At 47.7% G+C, this 24,866-nt stretch overlaps 1 protein-coding gene across 4 annotated transcripts; it reads left to right on the forward strand.

Annotated features, from left to right (window-relative positions):
- Positions 1 to 822: 822 nt before the first annotated feature.
- KLHL36 (kelch like family member 36) lies at positions 823 to 24,553 on the forward strand. Of its 4 annotated transcripts, none has more exons than XM_016165948.2 (5): positions 823 to 939; positions 9,844 to 9,922; positions 14,192 to 15,265; positions 16,760 to 16,917; positions 19,226 to 24,553. In XM_016165948.2, the coding sequence occupies exons 2-5, from the start codon at positions 9,863 to 9,865 to the stop codon at positions 19,779 to 19,781; spliced, it is 1,848 nt and encodes a 615-aa protein (XP_016021434.1). In that variant the 5' UTR covers positions 823 to 939; positions 9,844 to 9,862; the 3' UTR covers positions 19,782 to 24,553. The 4 variants fall into 4 exon arrangements, with proteins under 4 accessions (XP_016021434.1, XP_036087420.1, XP_016021432.1 ...); XM_016165946.2 differs by lacking the exon at positions 823 to 939 and adding an exon at positions 7,411 to 7,857; XM_016165950.2 differs by lacking the exon at positions 823 to 939 and adding an exon at positions 7,411 to 7,643.
- Positions 24,554 to 24,866: the final 313 nt, after the last annotated feature.

A 24,866-nucleotide genomic window follows, 5' to 3' on the forward strand; every position in this document is an offset into this window, starting at 1 on the left:
CAAACACAGCTCAAGCACTCCCCCAATAGTTACATGTCATGAGCAGATAAGTCTTATCCCAAGGGTGCCAAGAAAGTTTATCACTTACAAAATATTGTAGTTCACAGGATACCATGCTGATACAGTAAAAGAGGAAAATCTCTGGGAATCCAGAGATGTGAGTGTGTATGTAGCTGACAGCAGCAGTGAGCCAATATCAGGCACTTGTGACAGCACCTCAGGCACCATGCTAAGCCCTCTCTGTGCAATAACTCACTAAATCCTCCCTGAGACGCTTGACCCTCATGGAGAGACCCTGTTGTAATCCACATTTCACAGAGGGGGAAAGCAAGGCACAGAGAGGCTTGGTAATTTGCCCAAGATCACACAGTAGAAGCAAGAATTAAACCCTTGACACCACGTGTCATTACTGCACGCTGTACGGAATGAATGATTGAATGAATGTGAGCAGCAAAACCAAAATGAAGCAAGAACCGGAGAGAGGACAGCCCTGCTGAGTCGGGTCAGGCCATCCAGGTCAGTCCCTGCAGTGGGGAAGAGAAGGGACTCCGACAGGCTGCCGATGGTGGAGAAGACAGTCCAGGACGGGCAACCCCTCCATGAAGCAGACTCCCAAGGACCCAGTGTTCCTTCCTCCCCTGGTTCCTCATAGCCAAAGATCGGCCTCCACCCTCCCCCTTATCTCACCATATTGCAATTGCCTGTTCACGTGTCTATCTCTCCCACTTTGGATGCGGGGCCAGGTTTCACTCCACCCTCTTTGACCAAGACTTGTTGCCCAGCCTTGAAACAATCCATTTTTCTTAAATAAAGGAGAGGGACAGGATTCAAGCCCCGAGGAGCCCTAATGAGAACACGGCCAAACCCCACTCCAGGAGGCATCGAAGCAAGAAGCCAGTTACTGGCACAAGTCAGAGCAGGACCAGCTGCTCCGCTAAGGTACTGACTTGCTCTTTCCCCTAAACTGGGGCAGACCTGAGCCTGGAGTGTTAGCTTCCGCCGGACCAAGGGATCCCAGCATCCAGGATTGGGGAGGCCAAGCAGTTCATAGGGGAACTCAGAGGTAACGAAGAGGGGTGATTGTGAGTTCTGAGGGAGCTTGCTGCCTATGCTCTGTTCCTAGACTCCCATAGGTACTTCTGAGCTCAGTGGGAAAGGATGCTGTCATCAATTAGCAATGTCTATCATAGGTACAAGGTGGGAAGAGGAGACATGCATATTATGTGTTTATCATCCCAAGTAGCTTCTCTTATCCCATGGTAGAAGGGAGTTGGGCAGATTACTAGTAATAATAGCAGCTAACATCTATTAAGCACTCAGAATGTTCCAGGCACCATGTTGAATGCTTTTCGTGCTCTATTTCATTTAATCTTTAGACTAACTCTAGGAGATAAGTGCTGTTTTTGCCCCTCCTTTAGAAGGTCAGCTGGATGGGGGCCTTGATTTTATTTATCTGTGTGGTTTGGTGCCATATACTTAGCATCTAAAAGAGTACTTGGCACATGGCGGGCACTCAATTATTTGCTGTTGAGTAGATTAACTCCCATTTTGCAAATGAGGAAACTGAGGCACAGAGAGGTAAGTAACTTGCTCAAAATCACACAGCTAGTAAGTGCTACTCTAAGACAGCATCTCTTCTAGAGTTTTCTGTGATGATGGAAATGTGCTATAACCTCCGCTGTTCAATATGGCAGCCGCTAGCACATATGGCTATGAAGGACTTGAAATATGGCTCAAGTGACTGAAAAACTGAATTTTTAATTTTATGTAATCTCGACTAATTGAAATCGAAATGGCCACATTGCTGGTGGTAACCATTTGGCACAACACGGTTCTAGAGCCTGAAGGCTTGACTGCCCTGGGCAGACATCAAATGCCAGATTCAGAGAACACACAGCCCAGGTTCTCCATAGATGCATACATATAGCCTGAGACATTTCCAGTTACAATCCCATTAGAGAGGGCAGAGGGTGTAACCAATGTGTGATTCTATAAGCAATTGCATTAATGCTCTTCCTGCCACAACTCTGGTAAGGCTTTTATCCATATCGTCTAGGTGGACACATGAGAAAGTGAAAGGTTCCAGAGGAGGACATGGCTCAATCAGGGATACCTGCTGGCCTTGGACCCCAGTGAGGTTTGCAACCCCGAAACCCCAAGCACTTCATTTTAATGGCTGACAAAAGGAGAAGCATGTGGTCAGCCTGGCATGCCATGGAGGAGTCAGGCTGTGGTTGATGCTAGCTTAGTTAGGGACCTTAGCAGTCAGGGACAAGCAGTTCGGACCCAACAGGCCCCAAGACAGAGTCAGCGCCAGATCAAACTGTGACATACAGGGAGCCTCTGTCCAACCTAGACCTGGTACCTGCGTCTCCTTCCTCCTTCTCTGTGCCTCTGTCAGGGCGCGCTAGCCCCCTGATACTAATTTCCGGAAGCTGATGAATGCTGAGCTGTAAACGTCTGATAGAAAAGTGTCCATTTCCAAATTATTTCTATTTTAACAGGAAATGAAGACTTAAGCCGAAGGTCAGCTCTCTAATTGGAATAGTATCAAGCAGTATCAGCAAAAGTTCATATTTGTGGAGCTTGATGTAGTAGTCACTGTCGGAAGTGGTTGTCATATAAATAACTGAGTCATTTAACTCTCAGTGAACACCATGAGAGAGGAAAAAATGCTACACCACTTCGAGATGGAGAAACTGAGGCATGATGAAGTTAAGTAGCTGGTCCAGTTCACACAGTTGGGGAGTAGCGAGGACAAGGGCTCAAATCCAGGAAGAGCTGGGGAGAATAATATTGGGGAGAAGAAGGAAGGAGGAAGCAGCAAATGCCAACCGAGGGAGGTGTTTTTTCTTTCACCTAAGATTAGGGACCCAAAGACTGGGTCCATACGCACACTGTGGCTCTGCCCATTGGCTTGTCTGATACTCCCAATACATTTTTTGCTTCTTGTCCTCTGCTCTAAACAGTTACAAACTTACAAGGAGTGAGCAGGCCAAGAATTCTACTTGCGGTCATGATACGAGTTGACCCCTAGGCCTGCTTGGTTTTTGCCAGGCTGCAATTTTTTGAGATTACTCAGCCTTTGGGAGGGAAGCTGGGCCAAGGACAACGTTTGGTGAGAACAGAGTGTTTAGAGAACAGTCCCCACCACTTCCTCCCTCCTTTCTCCCCTGAACACTTAGGATCTAAGAAACTCCCTGGAAGGAGAAGGAGGGGTGCAGCTGCGAGTAGCAGCTCTCATGATCCTAACCCTGCCAGGCCCTGCTGGTCACGGGAAGCCTAGCTGGCAGTTCACCGACACCTCTCCCCACCTCCCCTTAGTGCTAGCTGACACCAGGCAGGTCAGAGCCAACTCGGTGGTACAAAAGAAAAGCAGCTTGCAGCCCTTCTGGCGAACCTTCCAGTACGCTGGTTAACTGGTTACCTGTTTGGGCATATAATGGCCTGGGTTCCTCGTGTTGGTTACTGCACTTACAAGCTGTGTGATATTTGATACACAATCCAATCATTCAAAATCTCAGTTTCCTCATCTGTAAAATGGGGATAACAATAGCATGGCCCCATAACATTATGGTGAGGATTCCACAGGTGACTGAGAGAGTGTTTGCATAGGGCCCGTGCATTACCCAAGATTAACCTAGGCCTTGCTTGTCTAGGACCCCTCTCCCTCTCTTTTTGGCCATTCTGTGTTTCTGTGTGTCCAGATGACATGCTTCTTTACAAGGGCGTGATATTCGTTTTTGAACTGAGGTATTGAGAATGGAAATGAGCCTCATGTGTTCCTCTTTGGTGACAGTTCCAATTGCTCATTTAGGGCCAGCAGTTGCACAGGGCCACACACTCAGAAAGACCCCACACCTCGAGTTTAATGCTTTGAGACTGTTGATTTGAAATTCTTAATGATTCTATCTTTTGTATTTGTGTTATGTAAGTGAATGGGATGTAGGGCATATGCTGGGGGCTTGGAGCCTGGGTTCCTACGGGGTTCCCACCTCTCCTCACCCCTGGTATTCCCCAGGATGGTTCTTGGCCATATGCACCCTCATCCCTGTCCAGTGACACTGTCACCTAGAGGGGACCTGAGCACAGGTGCAGGAAGGCTGGAGGCTGGGCCTCTGGGCCTGCTCGACACAACACAGGGTAGGGCCCCAGGTGCCTGTGAGGGTGTGTGTGTGTCCCATGGGAGCACGGCATGAGACAGCAAATAAAAAGCAACATGACAGGCTGAGAGAGAATGCAGAAAAAAGAAAAAAAGCTTTTTTTCCTGCTTTATGAACAAGGAGCCCTCCATCTGCCTTTGTTACTAGACCTTGAAAATTATGTAGCTGGCCCTGGTTCCATCTAATGGTACCTGAATCTCAGAAGGGACAGGGTGCTGAGCCACTGTCAGGAGGCACCTACTAGTAGAAAGCCTTACAAATATGCATTCCTCTGACCCAGTAACTCTTCTTCAGCCATCAGATATGTGTGCAAAGGCATGTGTGTAAGAATATTCACCTGGTGTTATTTATAATGTGATACCAGCCGGATGCCCAACAATGAGGGTGGGTGAATTCATGACCCAAATCCAGGGATCAGATGAGCCATTAATATTGTAGAAGGGAACTTATTGACATTAGAAAAATTCATAATATTTGCAAAAGGGTAAAGGGCAGTTACCAAAAGGCCTGTACTGCATGACCTCATCGTCATAGATAAGTGGAGGATATACACAGGGAGAAAACAGTGAGACAATTTACACTTAAATACTGACAGCTGTTTTCCTTGGGTGGGTGATTTCTTCCCTTTTGTACTGGTCTGTGTTTTCCAAGTTCTCTGCATGGTGCGTGCACTCCTTTTATCATTTCTCAGAGGCATCTATCTATCTATCTATAACGGTGCAGAGGGCAAGGTTAGGACTGTAGACTACGAAGCCAACGACCTGGGTTCAAAGGCCAGGACTGCCCTTTACAAGCTCTGTGACCTCAAGCAAGTGATTTAATTTCTCTAGACCTCGGTTTCCCCATCTGTAAACAGGGAAAGTAATACTGCCTGTTTCAAAGGGTCGAGGAGGTTAAACGAGTTAATATATGTAGGGACCTTAGAGCCATCTAGCATCTAGTAAGCAGTATCTAAGTATTGCTATTACTGTAAAGAAATTATATAAGGGAAAATATGAAGAGATTACAATATTAACAATATTATTTTTAAATGGTACAGAAGTGAGTGGTTTATTTTTCCTTTTGGACTTTTCTGTATTTCCCAAGTCAAGCATGAATTACTTTATAATTTGAGAGGAAAATGTTAATTAAAGAAAAAAAGTGAAAGGATGGGTCACTAAGTAGTATGGGGAAAACAGCATGAAGTCAGGTTAGTTAAATCTACACGTTTTTTAGGTCAGGGATTTCTGAGCTTGTCTCAGGCTCTTACTGCAGGCCTCCCTCTCAGGTTGTGCATCTTCTCATTCAAAAAAAGTCCAACACCTGGGAGGCATCAATGCCAAGTTATAGGCTCTTAAAATATCTATACCTAAATCTAGATATAGATATACTGACATTTACATCTATCTATCTATCTATCTATCTATCTATCTATCTTTCTTTATCCCTATCCCTAGCTAGCTGGCTAGAGAGAGAAGCTTTAACTATAGCTATTAAAAAAAATACGTCCCACCCACAGCACTCTGAATATAACCCTAACACAGGACTGATTGTGATACAGTAATTGGTCATTTGCCTCTCTCCCTAAGATCCCTAAAATTGTCTTCTTTTTATCCCTGGCACCTACCACAGTGCCTGGCACATGGCAGGAATTCCCTAAAAGTCTGTTGAATGAACCAACAAATAAAAAAGTGTATGAATTGATATAATAGCAGAGATCCAAGTGTCAAGATACAGATGTAGAGCAAGATGTGGAGTTAGTTTTGTTTGGGGTGGAGAGAGGTCAAGGTAGGGTCAAAGATGAGCAAGTAAGGCTTCAGAATACAGACGATGCCTGAGTAAAGTACTGAAGGGTGAACCTGTATTTGTGCCACAGAAAAGGGGAGAGAGATGGGGGACAACAATCCAGGCAGGCAGTGACAACATCACTTAAAGGATCCCCTAGGTGGTTCCAGGGCTAGTTTTACCCTCGCTCCCTTGAATTAAAAGTTCCATAAATGCAGCACTTTTCAGAGAGATGCATGATGTGAATGGACAGTGGACTGAACTGGGAATGGGAAGGCCAGGGAGATCAGGGAACGCTGGCTCTGTCTTATTGACCCCATTCACAGATGAGAACGCTGAGGCTCAGAGGCAAAGCTCACACTTGGAAGAAAGCAATGGAACTTACCCCGTGTCAATATGCCCACATACCATAACATTCACCCTTTTAAATTGTAGAATTTAATGGTTTTTAGTATATTCACTGAGTCCTGGGATCCATACTTCAGAACGTTTTCATCTCCCCAAAAAGAAATCCCTTATCCTTTAACACACACACACACACACACACCCGTTTTCCCCCTTATCCCAGTCCTTGGTAACCACTACTCTACTGGATTTGCCTGTTCTGGACAGAAATGTCCACATATATAGACACATACAACCAATATGCGTCCTTTTATACCTGGCTTCTTTCACTTACCATAATGTTTTCAAGGCTCTTCAATGCCGTAGCATGAGATAAGTTTGCCAATTCATAGATTGACCAGTGAAGGTAAAATTCATTCATCCCACAAATATTTACTGAACGCCTACTGTGGGCCAGTAGTGGGGGCTTAGCGAGGGATAAAAGCGACAATAAACCCTGCCCTGAAGAGTTTCTACTAGGGGGAGAGACAATAAGCCAATGAATAAGAAAATGATTTAGAATATAAGACAAGAGGAGCTAAAGTCAGGTGTAAAGCTGAAGAAGCCTAAAGAGAGGATGTGACTTTAAATAGAGGGGACAGCGAAGGCCTCACCCTAGGGTGAACGCAGGGAACATTGGAGCTAAGACTAAAAGGAGGTGAGGGAGCAAAGATGCCTTCACAGTGCCCCATCCAGCACTCAGCTCCGGGACACCTATCAGCTCCCCAGGGCCAGAACCTCGCCTGTCCCGTGCACGCCGTGTCTCCGCCCCTGGCACAGTGGGTGACACCCGGCGGGCGTGTCGCGTGCTGTGACTGCGGCGGCCCCCCGCCCGCGGGCCGGGGGGCGTGGGCCTCGCGGCCCCGCGCGCGCCGCCCGCCCCGGGCGCAGGCCCCGCCTCGGCGCCGCCTGAGCCCACCTCCTCCCGGCCGCCGCCATTGGCCGCGCGCGCCTCCGCCCTCGGCCTCGCACTTCCTGGCGGAGCCATGGCTGCGCACCCGGCCCGCCCCGGGGCTTCGGCGCCCGTTCCCCGCCGCCCCGCGCGGCCGGCCCCGCCGCCGGGGGTCCCCGCGCCGCGGCCGTAGCGCGCCCGCCAGGTGGGCCTCCGCGCGCCCGCCTCCGCCCCGGACCGCCCGGGCGCCGCGCGCCGTCGGGGGGCTGGAGGCGGGCCTGCCTGCGGAGGGCCCCCCGGCCTGGCGAGCGCGACCCCCGCCCGGTCCACCCGCGGCTTCCCTTTGTGCTGGGGGTGGTGGCGCAGCGGCGCGGGGGAGGGGCGCCGCCGCCCCCGGAGCGGGGACAGGTGCGGCCTGCGCGGCGGCTCGCGCGGCCCAGGTGAGTGAGTGTCCCGGCGCCCCGCCGCGGGCGCCGGCCCCGGTCGCGTCCCCACTCCACCGCCTCCGCCTCCGCCTCCGCCTCCGCCTCCTCGCAGCTGGCTCGAGCCTGCCGGAGCGGCCGTTGTGCCGGCGGTTCCGCCAGGGGGTGCCGGGTCCGATCGAGCGAGCGACAGCGGCGTCCCGGGAGACCCAGCCGGCGAGACCCGGCGCGGGTGAGTGCCGACGCGTAGCCGTGTCCATCTCCACGACGTTGTGTTTCCCCGAGCACCGAGGTCGGGCACGTTGAGGGTCGAAACCCAAAGAAGGATCTTGGAGAGGAGGCTCCCTGGGGCCCGCCTGACCGGACGTGGCCTCTGTTCCCATGTTTAGGAAAAGACCATTTATGCGTAGCTGGGATCATCACTACCCATGTGGATGGCCTTGACCCCCTCGTCTGCTTTCAGAAAGCACGGAGGCAGCCAACACCCAACACTCGCATAGAAATCGGCTCCAAACCACTTGCCCGGAGACAAAAGGGAACCTACACAAGGGGAAACTCTCTCTAGAAATCTTGGCCTAGAAAAGAAAGCTTTTAGCACTCAGAGCAGGCGGAGCACTGGCTTCCTGCCTGGAGTGGTGTCAGGAGGGACCTGATGCTTTCTGTGGAGTGACCTTGGGTGGACCCCTCCACCACTCAGCCTGGATGTCAGTAATAATGATGGCACCTGCTTCAAAGGGTGAAGGTGAAACCAGGAAGTCACGGGTGTGTGGTTGGCACTGCATGAATGTGGTTTCCTCCCCTTCCCTCTCTGAGTCCCCCAGCAGCTGAGAGTCCGTGAGAAGGGACAGGAGTGGGTATAGCTGGTCATTGTCATGTAGTTGCTAATTTCTCAGGAGTCTGGTTGTCCTTTCCTTCCAGGAGGGAGCTGTACAAGATGGACAGCTGGAGCCTCCTTTGTGTATACCTGATTATCTTGAAACAGTGCTGATTTTTTGTTACATTGTTTTTGATTAGCAAAGGTGGTTTATTCAATAGGTAACAAATTGACTCTTCTCAGGGATGATTAGAAGGGGAAAAAATTCCTCCTTAAACCCTCAGTCCCAGTCTGTGACTTGTGCCCACATTGCTGGCTTAGTTCTTCTTCTGTGTTTCCCCATCCCCTGAGATCCCTCAAAGCCTGGCTCTGTGCCTCAGTGACTTACTTGACATTTCAAAGCTAGAAGAAACCTTAATATCACCTGGTATACCTGCCCATTTCATATTCGCCACCATGAGATCTAGAGAGGTTAACATACTTGTTCAAGTTTATCCTGCATGTCCTAGGCAGGGCATAAGCCCCAGAAAAAAGGTTTCCTGCTTGCGAGCTATTTAATTTAATTTAATTTTTATGGCGAACTAGCCTAGCAGTTAAGTGCATGGAAACCACCGTGGGTTGGAATCTCAACTCTGCTGGCTTCTTCCAAACTGTGTGAATCTGTCAAATTACTTCCCCTTGCTGCTATCAGTTTCCTTCTCCATAAACAAAATAATAATAATACTGGCCTCATGGGGTTGTTGTGGAGATTAAATCAGGAAAGCTCTTAAACCAGTGTCTGTGTCTAGAACATACTTTATGTGTGGTAGTCATCACTGCATCACATCCTTAACTTCATGATATTTTAGAAGTATGACACTCTCAAAGACTGGGTGACATTCAACAGAGCATCATGACGAAGGGCCCAGGTTTGGTTCCCAGCCATTTACTAGCTTTGTGACCTTGAACCCAATATCTCATCTGTAAAATGGGATCAGTGACATCAGCCTGGCCAAGTAGTTGTGGGGTTATATGAGACAGCATATGTAAATCCTGTAGCTTGGTTCCAGGGTCATTGGGCTCTGAAATGGTACCACGTTGTTAAAACCTTGATCTAGCCAAAAGGCCGAGCTGAGATCAAGCATCAAAAGAAAGGTATTTGTAGGAAGTGGGTTAAAAGACATGGTGTCAGATTTTAGATGATGAAAGAACAGTTGTTAAGTGTTCTGTCCGATTCTAACAATCTGATTTTTTCAACTCACAGCATAAAAGTTCTTCATAGTACATTGCTTTCTCTTCCTCTGTCCTCCATGTAACTGCTTTCACCTTCATTGCCATTGATATCATCCAGCAGAGCCTGCGATTAACAAATGACCTAGAGCTATTACTATTACTACGTGCTCAGAAATCCTGTTCATGTTGTAGGTGAGCGACCTCTTTCGTGATGGAGGGAAGCCGGCAGACCCGAGTGTCTCGGCCCTACAAGATCAGCGAATCTTCAAAGGTCTGTGAAAATTGCCTAAGAAGTGTGATGTTTTTCTGATGAGCTCATTCTCAATGTACAGACTGGTTTTCTGTTCTCAGTGGTGGTGTTAATCTTCTTACTGATGAGCAGAGGTAGCCTGGGCTAGGCGTGGAAGAATTATAAAATAGAGCTGGCAGCGCAAGGGTCATTAGAGACACAGCTCAACTCATTTATTCTGCACCTCAACCCTAAGAGCTGGGTGGGACAGGATAAAAGTCAAGTGACTGCCATCCACGCTTGGGGGCTCAAAAACTCGAAGGACGAGTCCATTGAGAAGCCGGCATCCAACTTTATGGTGGGGGCAGCACATTGCATACCTGGATGTTAAGGGCCCAGGGTCCTCCCCCATGACTTTCTGGGACCCTAGGAATGAGTGAGGTTGGTTTCCCATGGCTGGGCTACCAACCTGTGTCACACTAGCTGCATCAGAATCACCCTGGGAGAAAGTGAGGGGAAGGGTGTCCCATTAGAATTGCATATGCCTGGCCTCTCCCCAGACCTGCTCAATTAAATTCTGAGAGCAGGACCTGGGAATCTGTACCTTCAGCAAACGTCTCTGGGAACTCGGAGCAGCCCCTGTCCCCACAGCTGCTATAGATGAGAATTGGGGTACCAACTTGCTGGACTACCCCCACTTATACCTGCCTGTTTATACACATCAGTAACACCCCCTTTAAAAGTGATCCTTTTTGGATATTTAATTTTATGGTTACCTTAAATCAGCACTCTCAGTGAGGCAAATATTACCCCCACGGGGATAAAATTGGTTCTTGGGGTGTGGAAAGAATTTTTACTCTCTTTATGATTACAGCACCACTGTACATACAGTACATGCACAGATAAATAGAATACATGTGATATTAACATTTCGTGGATGCCGTTAGAAAAAATACCTTAAAGAACTTTGAAAAAAGGATGAGAAAATATTGAGAAAGACCATGTCAGCTAAAGGGAGTTGTGAGCAGCCTAGAGATTTGAGGGAAAAAGAAGGAGATTCTACAGATGTGCATCAAAGAAAAACGGGTGTAATTTTCAGGATAGGTTGGTTCTGAGAAACAGTCTCCTATTTCCATTTGCGTTTACTGAGAAGACTCATGCCAAGCCTGGCTTTATCTGCTGTGAAAACCCAGAAAGGTCTCGCAGCTTGACTCAAAGGGGCTTTGTTTCAGAGCTTGGCTGCGGAGACAGTGTGGCTTTCTAAGTTCGATAGCACTAGAAATCTTTGTCCCTTAAAGCCTGATTCTGAGTTTCTTTCTTCATCGAGGCTTTTAGGAATAGGGTTCTCTATCTGTTGGTTGATTGTATTTATGTTCCTAACTTTTAATATTTACAAAGTGCCCAAATTATAAGTGATTTTTCTAGACATTAACTCACCCCTGTAGCCTGCACCCAGATTAAAAAAAAAAAATTACCAAACCCTGCAGTCCCTACATTGCCAGTCTCCCAACTTCCAATGCTGCGATTTTGCCTGCCCTTGAACTCTATGTAAGTGTGCCCGGCTCCTTGCACTCAGGATGGTGCATCCGAGGTTCTCCGCAGTTGCAGCTTATAGTAGTAGATTGCTCCTTCTCGGTGCGATGGAGTCTTCCATTGAGTAACTACCACTGTTCATTTATCTACTCTAAAATGCATTCATCTATTTTGATGCTAAGTTCTTTTTTTAATATGAAATGCCCCATTTCTGCTGTATCCGCCCAGTATTAGCTCCTCAGTACCTGTGTTTCTTCACCCACTTTGCCTTTTTTTCTGATAAAGGGACTAGCATAGGACACAAAGGAAAGAACAGGCTCAATATCATCAGAGAACGTTGGGGGCTGGGGCTTTGAAATTGTATGAAGCGCTAAGACTCCGTTCCCATTATTCCTTTAAAATTGGGAAGTCACATTTGTCTGCTTTTTGAAGTGCCCGTCTCCGCAGCTACACTAAAATAATGAGAAACGGGCTGTCGTCAGGAACCAGGTACAGAATGAAACGCGCCGACTCAGCTTGGAGACCCAGTTTCAGAGGCGGCGCTGCCCTTTTTCCTGCTCTGGCTCACTGGAGCAGATGGTTCCCCTTGGCAGCTGTCGTCTGGGGCTTTCCCAAGTCCCCACTCCTCGGGGTTGTCTCTTTTTTTATCAAGCAGCTTGGAGTCATGTGTACCCCCATTTAAATGTGGCGCCCCCACATCCCCACCAGCTTGGAGACAACCAGGGGCCCCGGTTGGGCAGACAGCACACCCGATGGCCCCTCACTTGCTTCTCTCAGGACACTGAGCCGCTACTATTACGAGATATCCTGCTGCTATAGTGCTTTTTAATTTCCTTTCTTCAGTCTGCATTTGAGAGGGGCCCCAAGCTAGTGTGTGTTGGAGTCTGAGACCATTTCTGCTTAATTAGAAGCCAAAACCAGGCCAGCCAGGCTCGCTCTCTCTCCAAGTAACCAGAATAAATGAGCTATCTGTGTTTGGGACCTATGAGAAACCATCCTGCAATGTAAGAGCAGTAGAACCTGACTCTCTAGACTTGGATAGGAAGGAAGCTTTAGGCAGTATCTGTTTGGTGTCCTCATCAGAATGCGAGGCGGCTGCCCACACCTGTAATATAGACAGTGATTGATGTCAGAACTAGATAAGGACCAGAAGGAAAAGAAGCCCCCCCCCCCCCCGTTACAAATCCGTCAGAGTCAGGAAAGAGCAGATTTGGAGGGGAAGAAAGAAATGAAACTCACTACTCTTGGAAGTAACCTATAAGAATCTGGGGACCTGTCAGCCAATCACATAGCAGCTCACACCAACCAGCCCCTCAGTCCATCTTCCTTTCTACCGCCGTTTCCCTTCTTGAGGCTTAGTGCCCAGCCAGCCTCTTCTCAATCGCCCTCAAATAGATCAGCTGCCTAGTTGATATTCCTGAATGGCCTGTTTTCCCCTATATTGAATTTTCTTGTTGTTTTCATAGTCAATAAATAGGTGTGCAACATCCCAAAAGCCCCCAGCTTAGTCCTCCAAGGATTTGAAACTCTCGACAAGGTCTGACATATCTTCATAGCCTCGAAAGCACGTGGCAGGCATGTAGCACTCAGTAACCATCTACCAACCTAAATTTATGGAATTCATAGTCATTATTCATATTAAGTCATTTGTTAATTCTGGCACAGCATAGCGACTTCAGGTTTGGGCTCTGGAATCAAACCCAGGTTCAAATCTCAGCCCTGCCGTGCAGTCATTGTGGGGCTTTGGGCAAGTTTCTTCCTAGTCTCTGGAAAACAGAGATTACAGTAGACATATCCTTTGGAGAGTTTTCAAGATGTTTAAATGAGAGATTGCATGTCATGTGCACAGCACAGTGCAGGTACACATAAGCCCCCAGAAAAAAGACAGTGTATCTGAATTTTACGTATACGTCTCTTTTAACACTGGCAATGGCTGGTGAAGCCACATTTCCAGAAGTAGGATTCCCAGAGCACCTCAGTCCGGTACATCACTCAGCCTTTGTGACCCACCACATCCCTGCACAGATCAGTAGAAATGAGAGTCTCTATAGCAAGACCCTGTGCCTTTCTGAGAGGGCGAAAGCTGTCTTCCTCAGCACAGAGTGTTGGTGGGGATTGAAAATCATAGCAGCTTTCCTCAGGCCGCCTCTTTGCTGTGATCTGTCTCATTAAACGCCCCCTACCCTAGCCTGAGCAGTGAATACCCTCATCCTCACTTTTGAGACAAGCAAATGGAGTCTCATAGACTACTTGTGACTCACCCTAGATCACATAGCTGATAAGTGGCAGAGCTGGAGTCAAACCCCAATTCTGTCTTACTTTTGAGGCTACACTCTGAGCCACTTCTTCATCCTGACAGGACAGCATTTTTCAAACCTGATTGCTCATGACCTACAGTAAGAAAGGAAGAGAGGAGGGAGAGAAGGACGGAAAACAAATTTTATAAATCCTATTTATAAAGAAGGAAAAGAGGGAAAGAGAAAGGAAGGAAGGCTGATTTTAGGAGTTTAATTTATAAAGAAGGAGAAAATGGAAGGAAGGATATATACAACACACACACACACACACACACGCACACCCTTGTTCCTGCGATGCACTCTGGTGTTCTATTTCCCATTCTCCTTCATTCCACTGTATTTAAAATGCTAGTCATGTTGCACTAGATTGACTCCAGGCCCCTGCATCGGGGGGAGGGGGGGCGGGGGATGAGGCAGATTGGTTCACTTCCGCTCCGCAGACCTGGGTGCAAGTGGAGCCCTGACAGGTGATCTCCCACAGGTGTACCGCTGGGCGGAGCACTCGACCACAGTGCTGCAGCGGCTGAATGAGCAGCGTCTCCGTGGCCTCTTCTGCGACATCGTCCTAGTAGCCGATGAGCAGCGCCTGCCGGCCCACCGCAACCTGCTGGCTGTGTGCAGCGACTACTTCAACTCCATGTTCACACTGGGCATGCGCGAGGCCTTCCAGAAGGAGGTGGAGTTGATCGGTGCCTCCTACATCGGCCTCAAGGCCGTGGTGGACTTCCTGTACGGTGGGGAGCTGGCGCTGGACGGTGGCAACATCGACTACATCCTAGAGACGGCCCACCTGCTGCAGATCTGGACAGTGGTGGACTTCTGCTGTGAGTACCTGGAGCAGGAGGTGAGCGAGGACAACTACCTGTACCTGCAGGAGCTGGCCTCCATCTACAGCCTCAAGCGGCTGGACGCCTTCATCGACGGCTTCATCCTGAGCCACTTTGGCACACTGTCCTTCACGCCCGACTTCCTGCAGAACATCTCCATGCAGAAGCTGTGCGTGTACCTGAGCAGCAGCGAGGTGCAGCGGGAGTGTGAGCATGACCTGCTGCAGGCCGCCCTGCAGTGGCTGACGCAGCAGCCCGAGCGTGAGGCCCACGCCTACCAGGTGCTGGAGCACATCCACTTCCCGCTCATCCCCAAGAACGACCTGCTGCACCGCGTCAAGCCCGCCGTGTGCTCGCTGCTTCCCAGGGAGGCCAACTGCGAGGGCTTCATCGAGGAGGCCGTGCGCTACCACAACAGCCTGGCGGCCCAGCCGGTCATGCAGACCAAGCGCACGGCGCTGCGCACCAACGAGGAGCGCCTGCTGTTCGTGGGCGGCGAGGTCTCTGAGCGGTGTCTGGAGCTCAGTGACGACACCTGCTACCTGGACGCCAAGAGCGAGCAGTGGGTCAAGGAGACACCCCTGCCAGCCCGGCGGAGCCACCACTGTGTCGCCGTGTTGGGGGGTTTCATCTTCATCGCCGGCGGCAGCTTCTCGAGGGACAATGGAGGGGATGCAGCGTCCAATCTTCTTTATAGGTATGACCCCCGCTGTAAACAGTGGATCAAGGTGAGATTAAAGCCAGATTCTTTCTTTACTCTTGAGGACTTTTGATCTCTTTAACCTAGCCTGACCGCCCCTCCCATCTCTTGGGCCTTGACCAGCATCCTGCTTCTGAATGAGGTGTGACGATAAAGTGATGAGCCACCTAGTTCCCACCCTCCCCCATGCCCGCACCCTGGTTGCAGAGAGTGAGGGCTGACCGGCCGCCTTCTGCAGGGCCAGTCGTTTTCCAGGGCAGCAATGTCCAATAGAACTCTCCGCGCCGATAGAAACATTCCATGTCTGTGCTGTCTGATATAGTAGCCACCAGCCACGTGTGGCGATCAAGCACTTGAAATTGTGGACAGTGTGACTGAAGGACCGAATTTTCAATTTGATTTAAATGTGTGTAAATGGCCACACAAGGCCACTATCTACCGTATTGGATAGCACCAGTCTCAAGATTTGGCCCATAGTTTGAACACTTTTCCCCATGGCTCGGAGTCTCAGCCGAGCTCCTCTTTTGGAAACTTTTGGAGCTGGTTTAAGGAGACCACGAAGGCTCATCTGATAGATCCTATGGCCACTAATTCTGGGAAGAGCGTGGGTCTTGGCATCAGACCTGAGTTTACATCCCAACTTGGCTAAATTGTAGCTGGGAATTTCAGACTGGTCCCTTGTCCGCTCCAAATTTCAGCGTCTCCCTCTGGAAATAAGTGGGGGAGACATTGACTTTCCAGGGTTGGAGTTTGTAGCCAATGTTGACTGCCTCTCCAGACCACCATCCACAAAAGTCGGTCTCAGTCTTTATACTCACACCTCTGTGTTTTTACTTAACTCGGTGTTTTTCTGAGCTCAAAACTCAGAATGGACTCCGATGACCTTTTGATTTTATTCTCAAAAATCTAAAACCACCCACCAAGGTATAAGTCTTGCCACTAGAAAGAGGCTCCCAGCTTTGAGCCCATCTTCAAAAGCTTCATAGTGGTGGCAGCCTGAATGTATGGTCTCCTGCAGGACTGTGTTTACTTGTATGTTCTGCCTAGATTTTTCTTTTTTTCTTTTTTTTTTTAGTTAGGTCTTCTGCTTTTTAATTTCCTGTTGAGTGCCGCTTTCTGCCTTTTAAATTAATGGCAATCATCATTAATTTTTTTAAAAAAATTTCTGATGGGGGTGGCAAGAGAAAAGATTAATTTTTATTTCAGGAAATCACTAAATCAGCAATTGTGAACTGTGTGTCCTACAGAATTCAAGTGCACGAGGCTGGCCACATGGCCAAACAAGTTTGGGGAGCCATGTTCTTCATTTCCCTCTTGGGGATCCCCAATGTCTCAAGGGTCTTTGAGGACTCTGAGCAGCCCCTCCTTTCTTCAAATTTGACTCCCTTCCCCCAAACTCACTTGGTCACTGCCTCACCTTCCCAGGCTGTCTGTTCCATTAAACACCTTTGAGAACTGGTGATAGATGTTGACACTATCCAGGGTTTGGGGAAGGGAAGGTACAGGTGTCTCGCCTCCACAGGTAGCCTCCATGAACCAGCGCCGTGTGGATTTCTACCTTGCCTCCATTGAAGACATGCTGGTGGCTGTTGGTGGCCGGAATGAGAATGGAGCACTCTCTTCAGTCGAGACATACAGTCCCAAGACTGACTCCTGGTCCTACGTGGCCGGTTTGCCAAGGTGATTGGGGGTTTCATGGCAGACTCCTCAGACAAAACAGCTTTTAGGTTACAGTTCAGTCCACCTCACTTACTGGATATTTTGGCCTCCAGAAAAATCTCCTGGCTTGTACATAACAGACCGTGAGGGCAGAGGGTGTGGTGGTGACAAGTCAGGGCTCCTGTTCTTGGCATCCGAGTGCAAGTGTCAGCTCTACTAAGATAAACATTCCTCAGTTTCTGAGCCTGTTCACTTCCTGCGTTTTAATGAGTGAGTGCTGAGTTCAGATAGTGATGGATTTACCTGAAAATCTCTGAGTTTGGGCAGGGAGAATTCAAATTACTGGGGGGATATCTGTACTAGATCTGTAACACAAGATCTAGTACAGATCTTCATCCTCTTCGTTTCCCCATCTGTAAAGTGGGCATGAATATAATGCCCTGTAGCATTGTCCTAAGAACGAGACGAGATGCTCTTTGGGAGTCTCAGACACAGCACACAGCACATGGACAGTGCTCCAGGGCTCAGAGCGGCTATTCTCCCTGCATCAGGGTGTGCACTCACTATCGTCATGGGTTTGGCAAAAGGCTCATGCCACTTATTTTACCACTTCCCTGTAGTCTGACCTGCAGGTGCACTTCCTGAACGAGTCTTGCTGTGGAACGCCTCCATGTGTCTTGGGAACTTTGTCCTTGAGCATTAGAAGGGTGGTGCATGGGGTAAGCTTCTGAGTGTGAACCCCATCTCCTCCAGTCCTTAGTTATTACCAGCTTCTTGTAGAGTTCTAAGAAGGCAATAGAGTAACACCTGGACAGCTGTTAACTAAGGCGATTAGACAGTTGTGGTGGTAGTGACTGATTGCCCTATGCCAAATTTAGCCAAGTGCTTTCCGTGATAAGTCCTTTGCTGTCCACAATAACCTGATGGGGTGGAAATAGGCGCCCATACAATTTATCCTCCAAAGCAGGATGGGAGTGAATGAGGCAGGTCAGCAATACATAATGACCCTGCCATAAGCAAAGCAAGACCTGTGGTCTCTTGGCTTAGTTACTTTATCATCGCATTTTACAGATGGAGAAATGAGACTTGATAATAGCAATAAGAACATCTGCTGCTGTGACTCTCTGGGCCAGCGGGTGTGATTCACATACCGTAAATGCTACTATAACCCTATTATTATTTTTTCTTTCGAAATGGACCTTAGATGTACAAGTCGGAATAACTGTAATCCGTGATGCTGTCATCATTAGTGCCCGCGTGCCCCACATCGATTTCATTTACTTACTCATCTCTCTCTTTATTTACTGACTTGTGTGATGGGACTTCCACGAACCCACAGCCCCACCCCAGAGCCAAGATGTGGAACAGTAACTGCCATCTGCCCACAACAATATTGTCCCCTATACTTTTCTCTCCCATCCACCTGCCTCCCACTACGTAATCACTATTCCGAATCTCATAACATTGTTCTCTTTTGTTTCACCATTGTTTGTACTTTTTTTTTTTTAATTTTTGTCTTTATATAGACTTCATTTTTTTAGAGCAGGAAACTAGGTTTACAGAAATTTAAGCAGAAGAGAGAGTGAGTTCTCATACACCTCTCCCAACATTTTTATCGTCTCACAAGTGTGTGTTACGTCTGTTCCAACGGATGTACCAGTATGGATACGTTAGCATTAACGAAGGTCCACAGTTTCTATTAAGGTTCGCTCTTGGCATGGTACATTCTGTAGGCCTTGACAAATGTATGATGGCAGGTATCCATCATTACAGAACCAGACGGAGTAGTTTTTCTGCCCCGAGATCCTGTGTGCCCTCCTCCTTCATCCCTGCCCCTTCCTCTGAACCGCGGTCAACCGCTGCTGTTTTACTGTCCCTGTAGCCTTGACTTTTACCGAATGTCATATAGTTGGAATTATACTCTCTTCCCCATTTCATATGTAATTTGATCGGGTACACATGTGTGCCTCGATAGCATGTTGTTGCTATTTTCGGCCTTTATGAGAAGGATACCAGTCTTGTGATTATGCCTACTTCTCAGGGTAGGACATGGAGAGAGGGGCGGAGCTGGAATTCTTGCCCAGGCCGTCTGACTGCCAGCAGCCCATTTCCTCACCCTGTCTTGCACTTCCTTTCCAGCGACAGCTGCGGTCTGTAAAGTGTTCACGAGGTGCCTCTCCCTGCATTATCCCCTCAAATCCTCACGACCCCCTGAGAGGGCAGGTTGTCCCCATTTGCTGAGAAGACAGGCCCCGGCTCGTGGAGCCCAGGCCAGGGCAGCAGGGAGCTCCCTCCTTGTCTCTTTATCCATCTGTTCCTCTCTCCACAGGTTCACGTATGGCCACGCAGGCACCATCTACAAAGACTTCGTGTATATCTCGGGGGGCCATGACTACCAGATCGGCCCCTACCGCAAGAACCTGCTGTGCTACGACCACCGGACGGACGTGTGGGAGGAGCGGCGGCCCATGACCACGGCGCGGGGCTGGCACAGCATGTGCAGCCTGGAGGACCGCATCTACTCCATCGGGGGCAGCGATGACAGCGTGGAGTCCATGGAGCGCTTCGACGTGCTGAGCGTCGAGGCCTACAGCCCGCAGTGCAACCAGTGGACCCGCGTGGCCCCGCTGCTGCACGCCAACAGTGAGTCGGGCGTGGCCGTGTGGGAGGGCCGCATCTACATCCTGGGTGGCTACAGCTGGGAGAACACGGCCTTCTCCAAGACGGTCCAGGTGTACGACCTCGAGAAGGACAAGTGGAGCAAAGGCACCGACCTGCCCAAGGCCATCGCCGGCGTGTCTGCCTGCGTCTGTGCCCTGAAGCCGAGGCTGGAGGACAAGAAGAAAAAGGGCAAGGCCAAGAGGCACCAGGACCGGGACCAGTGACCCTGCCCTCGCCTGCTGGGACCCCATGCCCACCGCCACCTCCCAGAGTGTCTGTAGACCAGCAACAACTTCGTAGAACCCTGGAACCATTATGTACCACTTAGCAGCTTTTTTTACTTTTATGACTCTTGGTATTTCTATATCACAGTAAACGATTAAATATTCTATGTAACTTTACTTATTATCTTGCTTGAATAATTAAACCTGAGCCCAGGCAGGAAATATGCCCTTATGTCTGCGCAGAGCTTTTCACCACAGTACAAATCCTTGGGGGTGCCCCTTAACCGCATCCACGAGAGTATCTAGGGCAGGGGTTGTGCAAAAATTTTTGTAGTGAACAAACTAGAGGCTTCAGTGCAACATTTCAGATCGTCTTATCTTCCAAACATGGCTGAGCTTTAACAAAAAATAGATACCTTGGCCCCACCTCAGAATAATCGAATCAAAACTACCAGGAGTGGGGGTGGGAGTGGCTAGAAACTGTATTTAATCTGTTCCTGGAATGACTAAGCATCAGCCATGTTTGGGAATCACTGGCAAGGTCAAGTGCATTTGTTTCCATAGGTGGGGATGCAGACCCCGAGAGGATGAGTGACCAAAGGTCACCAACTGGCTGGACAGTCAGGTGAGACCCAGGACTTCTCACCAGGGAAGTGTTCCCACTGGGATTTTCTCATCAGGTGACTATTGTTTCTGAATAATCCCATTTTTCCTGGTTGGTAATCTTCCGAAATTCTAAAAGTACATAGGCAACCAGGGAAGAAAGAAAAAAAAAAAGCACGAAGCTCCTCATAAACACTATTTTGTAATTTATGCTTTTAAAAAATGTTTTCTTTTTTTCTGGAACCCACTTTCTTATATTATAGATGTACTGAGCTCCCACCCCACCGCCCAAATCTACATGTATTTCTCAGGAAAGAAAAAGGGAGCACCGTAGAATTTGCCATTGTTCTCTGTGACTCCAGCTCTGAGAAGCCTCTGAAAGCTTTTACACCAGTGAGCACATGTCGATCCCTAGAAAGGTGGTCGAGTGTCTCCCCCAAGTCTTGCGACAGACCCCAGCCCACCCAACCGCTGGCTGCTAAGTAGTTTTGTGCTGCTGGGCAAATTCTTTAACAAGTCTGGAGCTGTTTCCTTATTCATTAAGCAACGGGATTAGATGAAATAACCACCAGGCTCCTCCCAGGGGTTGAGCTTTTTCAGTTTATATAAGCTATGAAAACATATTCAGCACCTCCTTTTGAGATGTGCAACCACCCTGCACTGACTCCTGCAGTTATCAGAACATCAAGAGTGTGCGCCCTTTAAGGAGAGACTATCAGCCAAGTCATTGTGTAACACAAAGTATTGCTAGAGGACAGAAGTGTGATCTGTTTTAATCATGAACCAAAAGAGGCATTAATGAGCTATAACTGACAATGATCTGTTTGCAGAGATGAGAAAACTTCAAGATGTATTATTAACATTTAGAGTAATAATCTCAGTTAACTTTTATTTTATTTTTGTCTCTTTATTGCACTTCCTTTCTTACAAGGTTTACCATGATTTTGATTGGTCCTGTTTCTATAGTGACCAGGAGAGCTGAGAGTGACTTGGGCATCTAAAGCTTCAGTACTCAAATCATTGCCCTCTATTGCTAGTTGGGCTGCAGTCTGCATATTGAGCTAGTTCTTTGCATATGGGAGTTGCCAGGGGCTTACAAACTGTTGAGAAGTTCTGTAAGGCATACAAACAAACCAAAAAACTACATTCTTGTTGCTTCACAACCCTTCTGTATATATTAAAGGCTCTGAGAAGTCTGCATGAACTATTAACCTTCTATCAACCCAGCATCTCCAAATTTTGTTGAGCCTGAAACCCTTTTTTATCTCATACCTAGTCCCAGCCCTCCATGAAATACATTTTGTAGAACTTCTATCAACTTCGGGTTAGCTTAGCCTCTTCCTATTCCAGAAAAAGGTTCGTTACTTGACGACCCTTGACAAGGCACAGAACCCCGTGGTCTGTTTTCCCCAGCTCAGCCCAGGTCATGAAGAGGTGATCATTCAACCAGAATCCAGGGGCAGGTGGGGAAGATGGCTTTGACCTTGGGGAGAGGAGCCATCAGTTTTTAGCCTAAGCCAGCTATTTTGTTTTTGACTACCAAGATGTGTTCCAGGATGCAAACCCTTGGCCTCTATTCTGATTTCTTGTGCCTGTGGGTTACTTGCAATGTACTGGTCCCTAACATTTTGTCATATCTCACCCACCAGTATGCGGGCATTTTGTAACTTACATGGCTTAGGATCTAATATTATTGAGGTTGGGGGAGCTCGATAAGCAAATTTCCTCTTGTGAACCAACTTCAAAGAATTGGTGGTGCCTCCACTTAGACTAAAAGTTTTTCAAGCTCATTAGGGTCAAAAGAAAATAGCATCATGACCAATGAGCAGTGTCTACCTGGACATGGGAGAACAGAGTGGTGGGACCTGTGGCAGGTTTTTGCTGTTCACGTTTTAAGATGGAAATCACCAACTAAGATCAGAAGGACAGGTTTTTTAACTCAGATGGGCAGAGCATGGGGATGTGCTTAGGCAGGTGGCTATTTGAACTGCAAAATAATGATGGTGTAGTTTCAAACCAAAGGCCCAGAGTTTTGCAGGCTGCCTTCTTGAGATGAAAACAGCAATATTTGACATTATGTCATCAAATTGTCAGTGTTCTGGGCCAAACTTTGAGACTATCTGGATCATTTTTTTGATCTTTCAAAATAAGCATTGTGGGCTTTTTATTCAGGTTTTGTTTTTCTCACTTTCAAAGAACTAGAGTTTTAACTTCATTTTAGTTGTAGATTTTGAGTTTGATCCTCATCCAAGTCAGAGCCTTGTTTGCTTAAGACATAAATTTAATAATGGAAGGAGATAGAAAAGCTGGAGAAACTCTTGGTTCCTTAGGGTGGTCTTTCTGCTTGTATGGATGGCTCAATCAGTATTTTCAACATTCTGCCATTTTAGATAGACTACTGGGAAGGACTTGTAGATCTTGATCTGAGCAGAAAACTTTATGTGTGTATTCTGAATGACCCTCCCCTCCACCCTGACTAATAAAGCAACCTCATGGTGACTAAATAGAAATCCCAGAAGCCAACCCTAAGGGGTGTTTGATTTTAGGTGGGAACCCAAATCCCAAAGGGGGGTGGAGTCCCTCCCCTGAGGTTCAGGGTCCCAATCTTTGAGTTCAGATGAGTTCACCTGTGGTTCAAAGTACCTGGCCCCAAGGCCAAGAGTGACGTTTTGATGATTCGAGCAATGTGGGAAGTGAGAGGACCTCCACCCACACCCCCTTGTAGAGTTACCAGCCTTCATCTCCACCCTGGTCCTCCAAGGCATATGACTTGGCCAGGTCCAGCCTGAGCAGCACCTCACAGGCCTTTTAGCTCTCAGAGCTTTTGGCTAGAATGTCAGACCACTGGTCCCAAACCTGGAGGGGCAGTTTCAGCCATGACCTGGACATCTTCGCTGCTCTGCCAATTCTGAGTGTCTTCAGAGGGGAGGGGGCAATGTCCTGGCCTCCAGGACAAACCTTCTGGAGCATAGGGCGGTTCCACAGATACTTGGGAATCCTGCCTTATGCATCTGCCAAGCCTGGCAGTTTTTAAAGTTTTTTGAAATGTTTTGATACTTTTTGATACCATTTGCTAATAACCGTTTTGTAGGTTTCCTGCCGGGGTTTTCCATCTCACCCCCTACCCGCCCCCCCCCCCCTTTGAGATTGCACTAGATAGCAAATGTCTTGTGGTCAGTGCCAGGATCTCACCTGCCTCATGTAGCTTTGTCTTGGATCTTGCTCTCCTCTGTGGCTGTGATCTGATATAACTCGTGAATTGTATAAGGTCACACGGGCCCATGAGTATGACCATCTTAGGCCCCCCTACTGAGCAAAAGGGCACTGATTTGCCAAGAGGACCCTCTCACTTCCCTAAGATGTTCTATATTTCTTCTGAAGCTCCTACCTCAGCGATGTGCAGAGTTGAAAAGATACCTGAGGACTGATCCACAGATCACCTTTCTCATACGGGTCATTTCTCAACCCAGGGCATGGCTAGGGTTCTGTTCCACTCTCGTCCACCCCTTCTTTTAAAGAAATTTTAATATGAAATCCACAAAATCTGTTAACAGTGAACCATCTGCACTTTATAGAATTATTACCCTTAGCATTGAAGGGTGTTCATTTCTTTTGGGGTTTTTTTTTTTCTTTTTAACATGGATAAATTTTGTGACTTCTGAGGATGTTTTGGGGTCTCAAGAAATTGTCTTTTGGTTGCCTTAGTTAAAAGAATTGAAGGAATGTACAATTTGGGGGAGGGGGGCAGGGAGGATAAACCTTTCCATGGAGTTCCAAAAGGAACTCCACCCTTTCAAAGTTACTTGAAGCCGTCTTTCCAGGTTTCCTTGCAACTGAAGGGAAAAATAAAGTTCTTTGGATCAACTGAAGTTCATTACCGCCGGCTTTCTATCAAAATTAGTGAAATATTTAACGATTAAGTAATTCATTGGGTATGTTCTGGCTACTAATGTTACTGAAATCTGTAATCGCATGTGTTTGTTTTTTAATTTGTTGCTTTTGTATTTGTAACTTTATGACACTCGGAGCTTTTCTGTGTCATACTTCTTTTTAATTAATTTTCTGCATGTTGATTTTTTTCTTTGTTTTTAATTCCATACAGAGTATTCTATTCTTGAAACACATTAAAATGATTTGCCTGCTAGGGTATGGCTTATTTTATAATTACATTCCTAGTCTTGTGTGGTTATCGTAATGTTCTTCAGTCCTATTTTCTCTGCCTGAATAAAAAAAAAGAACCCCTTGCATGTTGAGCCCAAATATGATTTGGAAATTAACCAGACTGCCTTTTGGGTTTGCGCGATGCTAGGACATTTTGATTGTACTTTCGTTGTGCCTCTAATTACTATATTTTGCGAGGAATTTCATTCAGATCCTTGATTGCAGCACTAAGTCCTATGACCTGAAATGAAACTATTTGCTTAAATTTGCATCCGTTGGGGTATTTTCATTAGAAAAGAAAATTAGAAAGCAGGAGAAACA

The sequence above is a fragment of the Rousettus aegyptiacus genome, unplaced genomic scaffold, assembly GCF_014176215.1.
Source record: "Rousettus aegyptiacus isolate mRouAeg1 unplaced genomic scaffold, mRouAeg1.p scaffold_m13_p_14, whole genome shotgun sequence".
Lineage (NCBI taxonomy): Eukaryota > Metazoa > Chordata > Mammalia > Chiroptera > Pteropodidae > Rousettus > Rousettus aegyptiacus.

What these genes read in the sequence shown, in the direction of transcription:
- KLHL36 (XM_016165948.2), top strand. Translation starts at nt 9,863, where the DNA reads ATGGAGGGAAGCCGGCAGACCCGAGTGTCTCGGCCCTACAAGATCAGC. An exon ending in AGATCAGCGAATCTTCAAAG is followed by an intron (nt 9,923 to 14,191) that starts GTCTGTGAAAAT and finishes GATCTCCCACAG; the next exon opens with GTGTACCGCTGGGCGGAGCA. An exon ending in TACGTGGCCGGTTTGCCAAG is followed by an intron (nt 16,918 to 19,225) that starts GTGATTGGGGGT and finishes CTCTCTCCACAG; the next exon opens with GTTCACGTATGGCCACGCAG.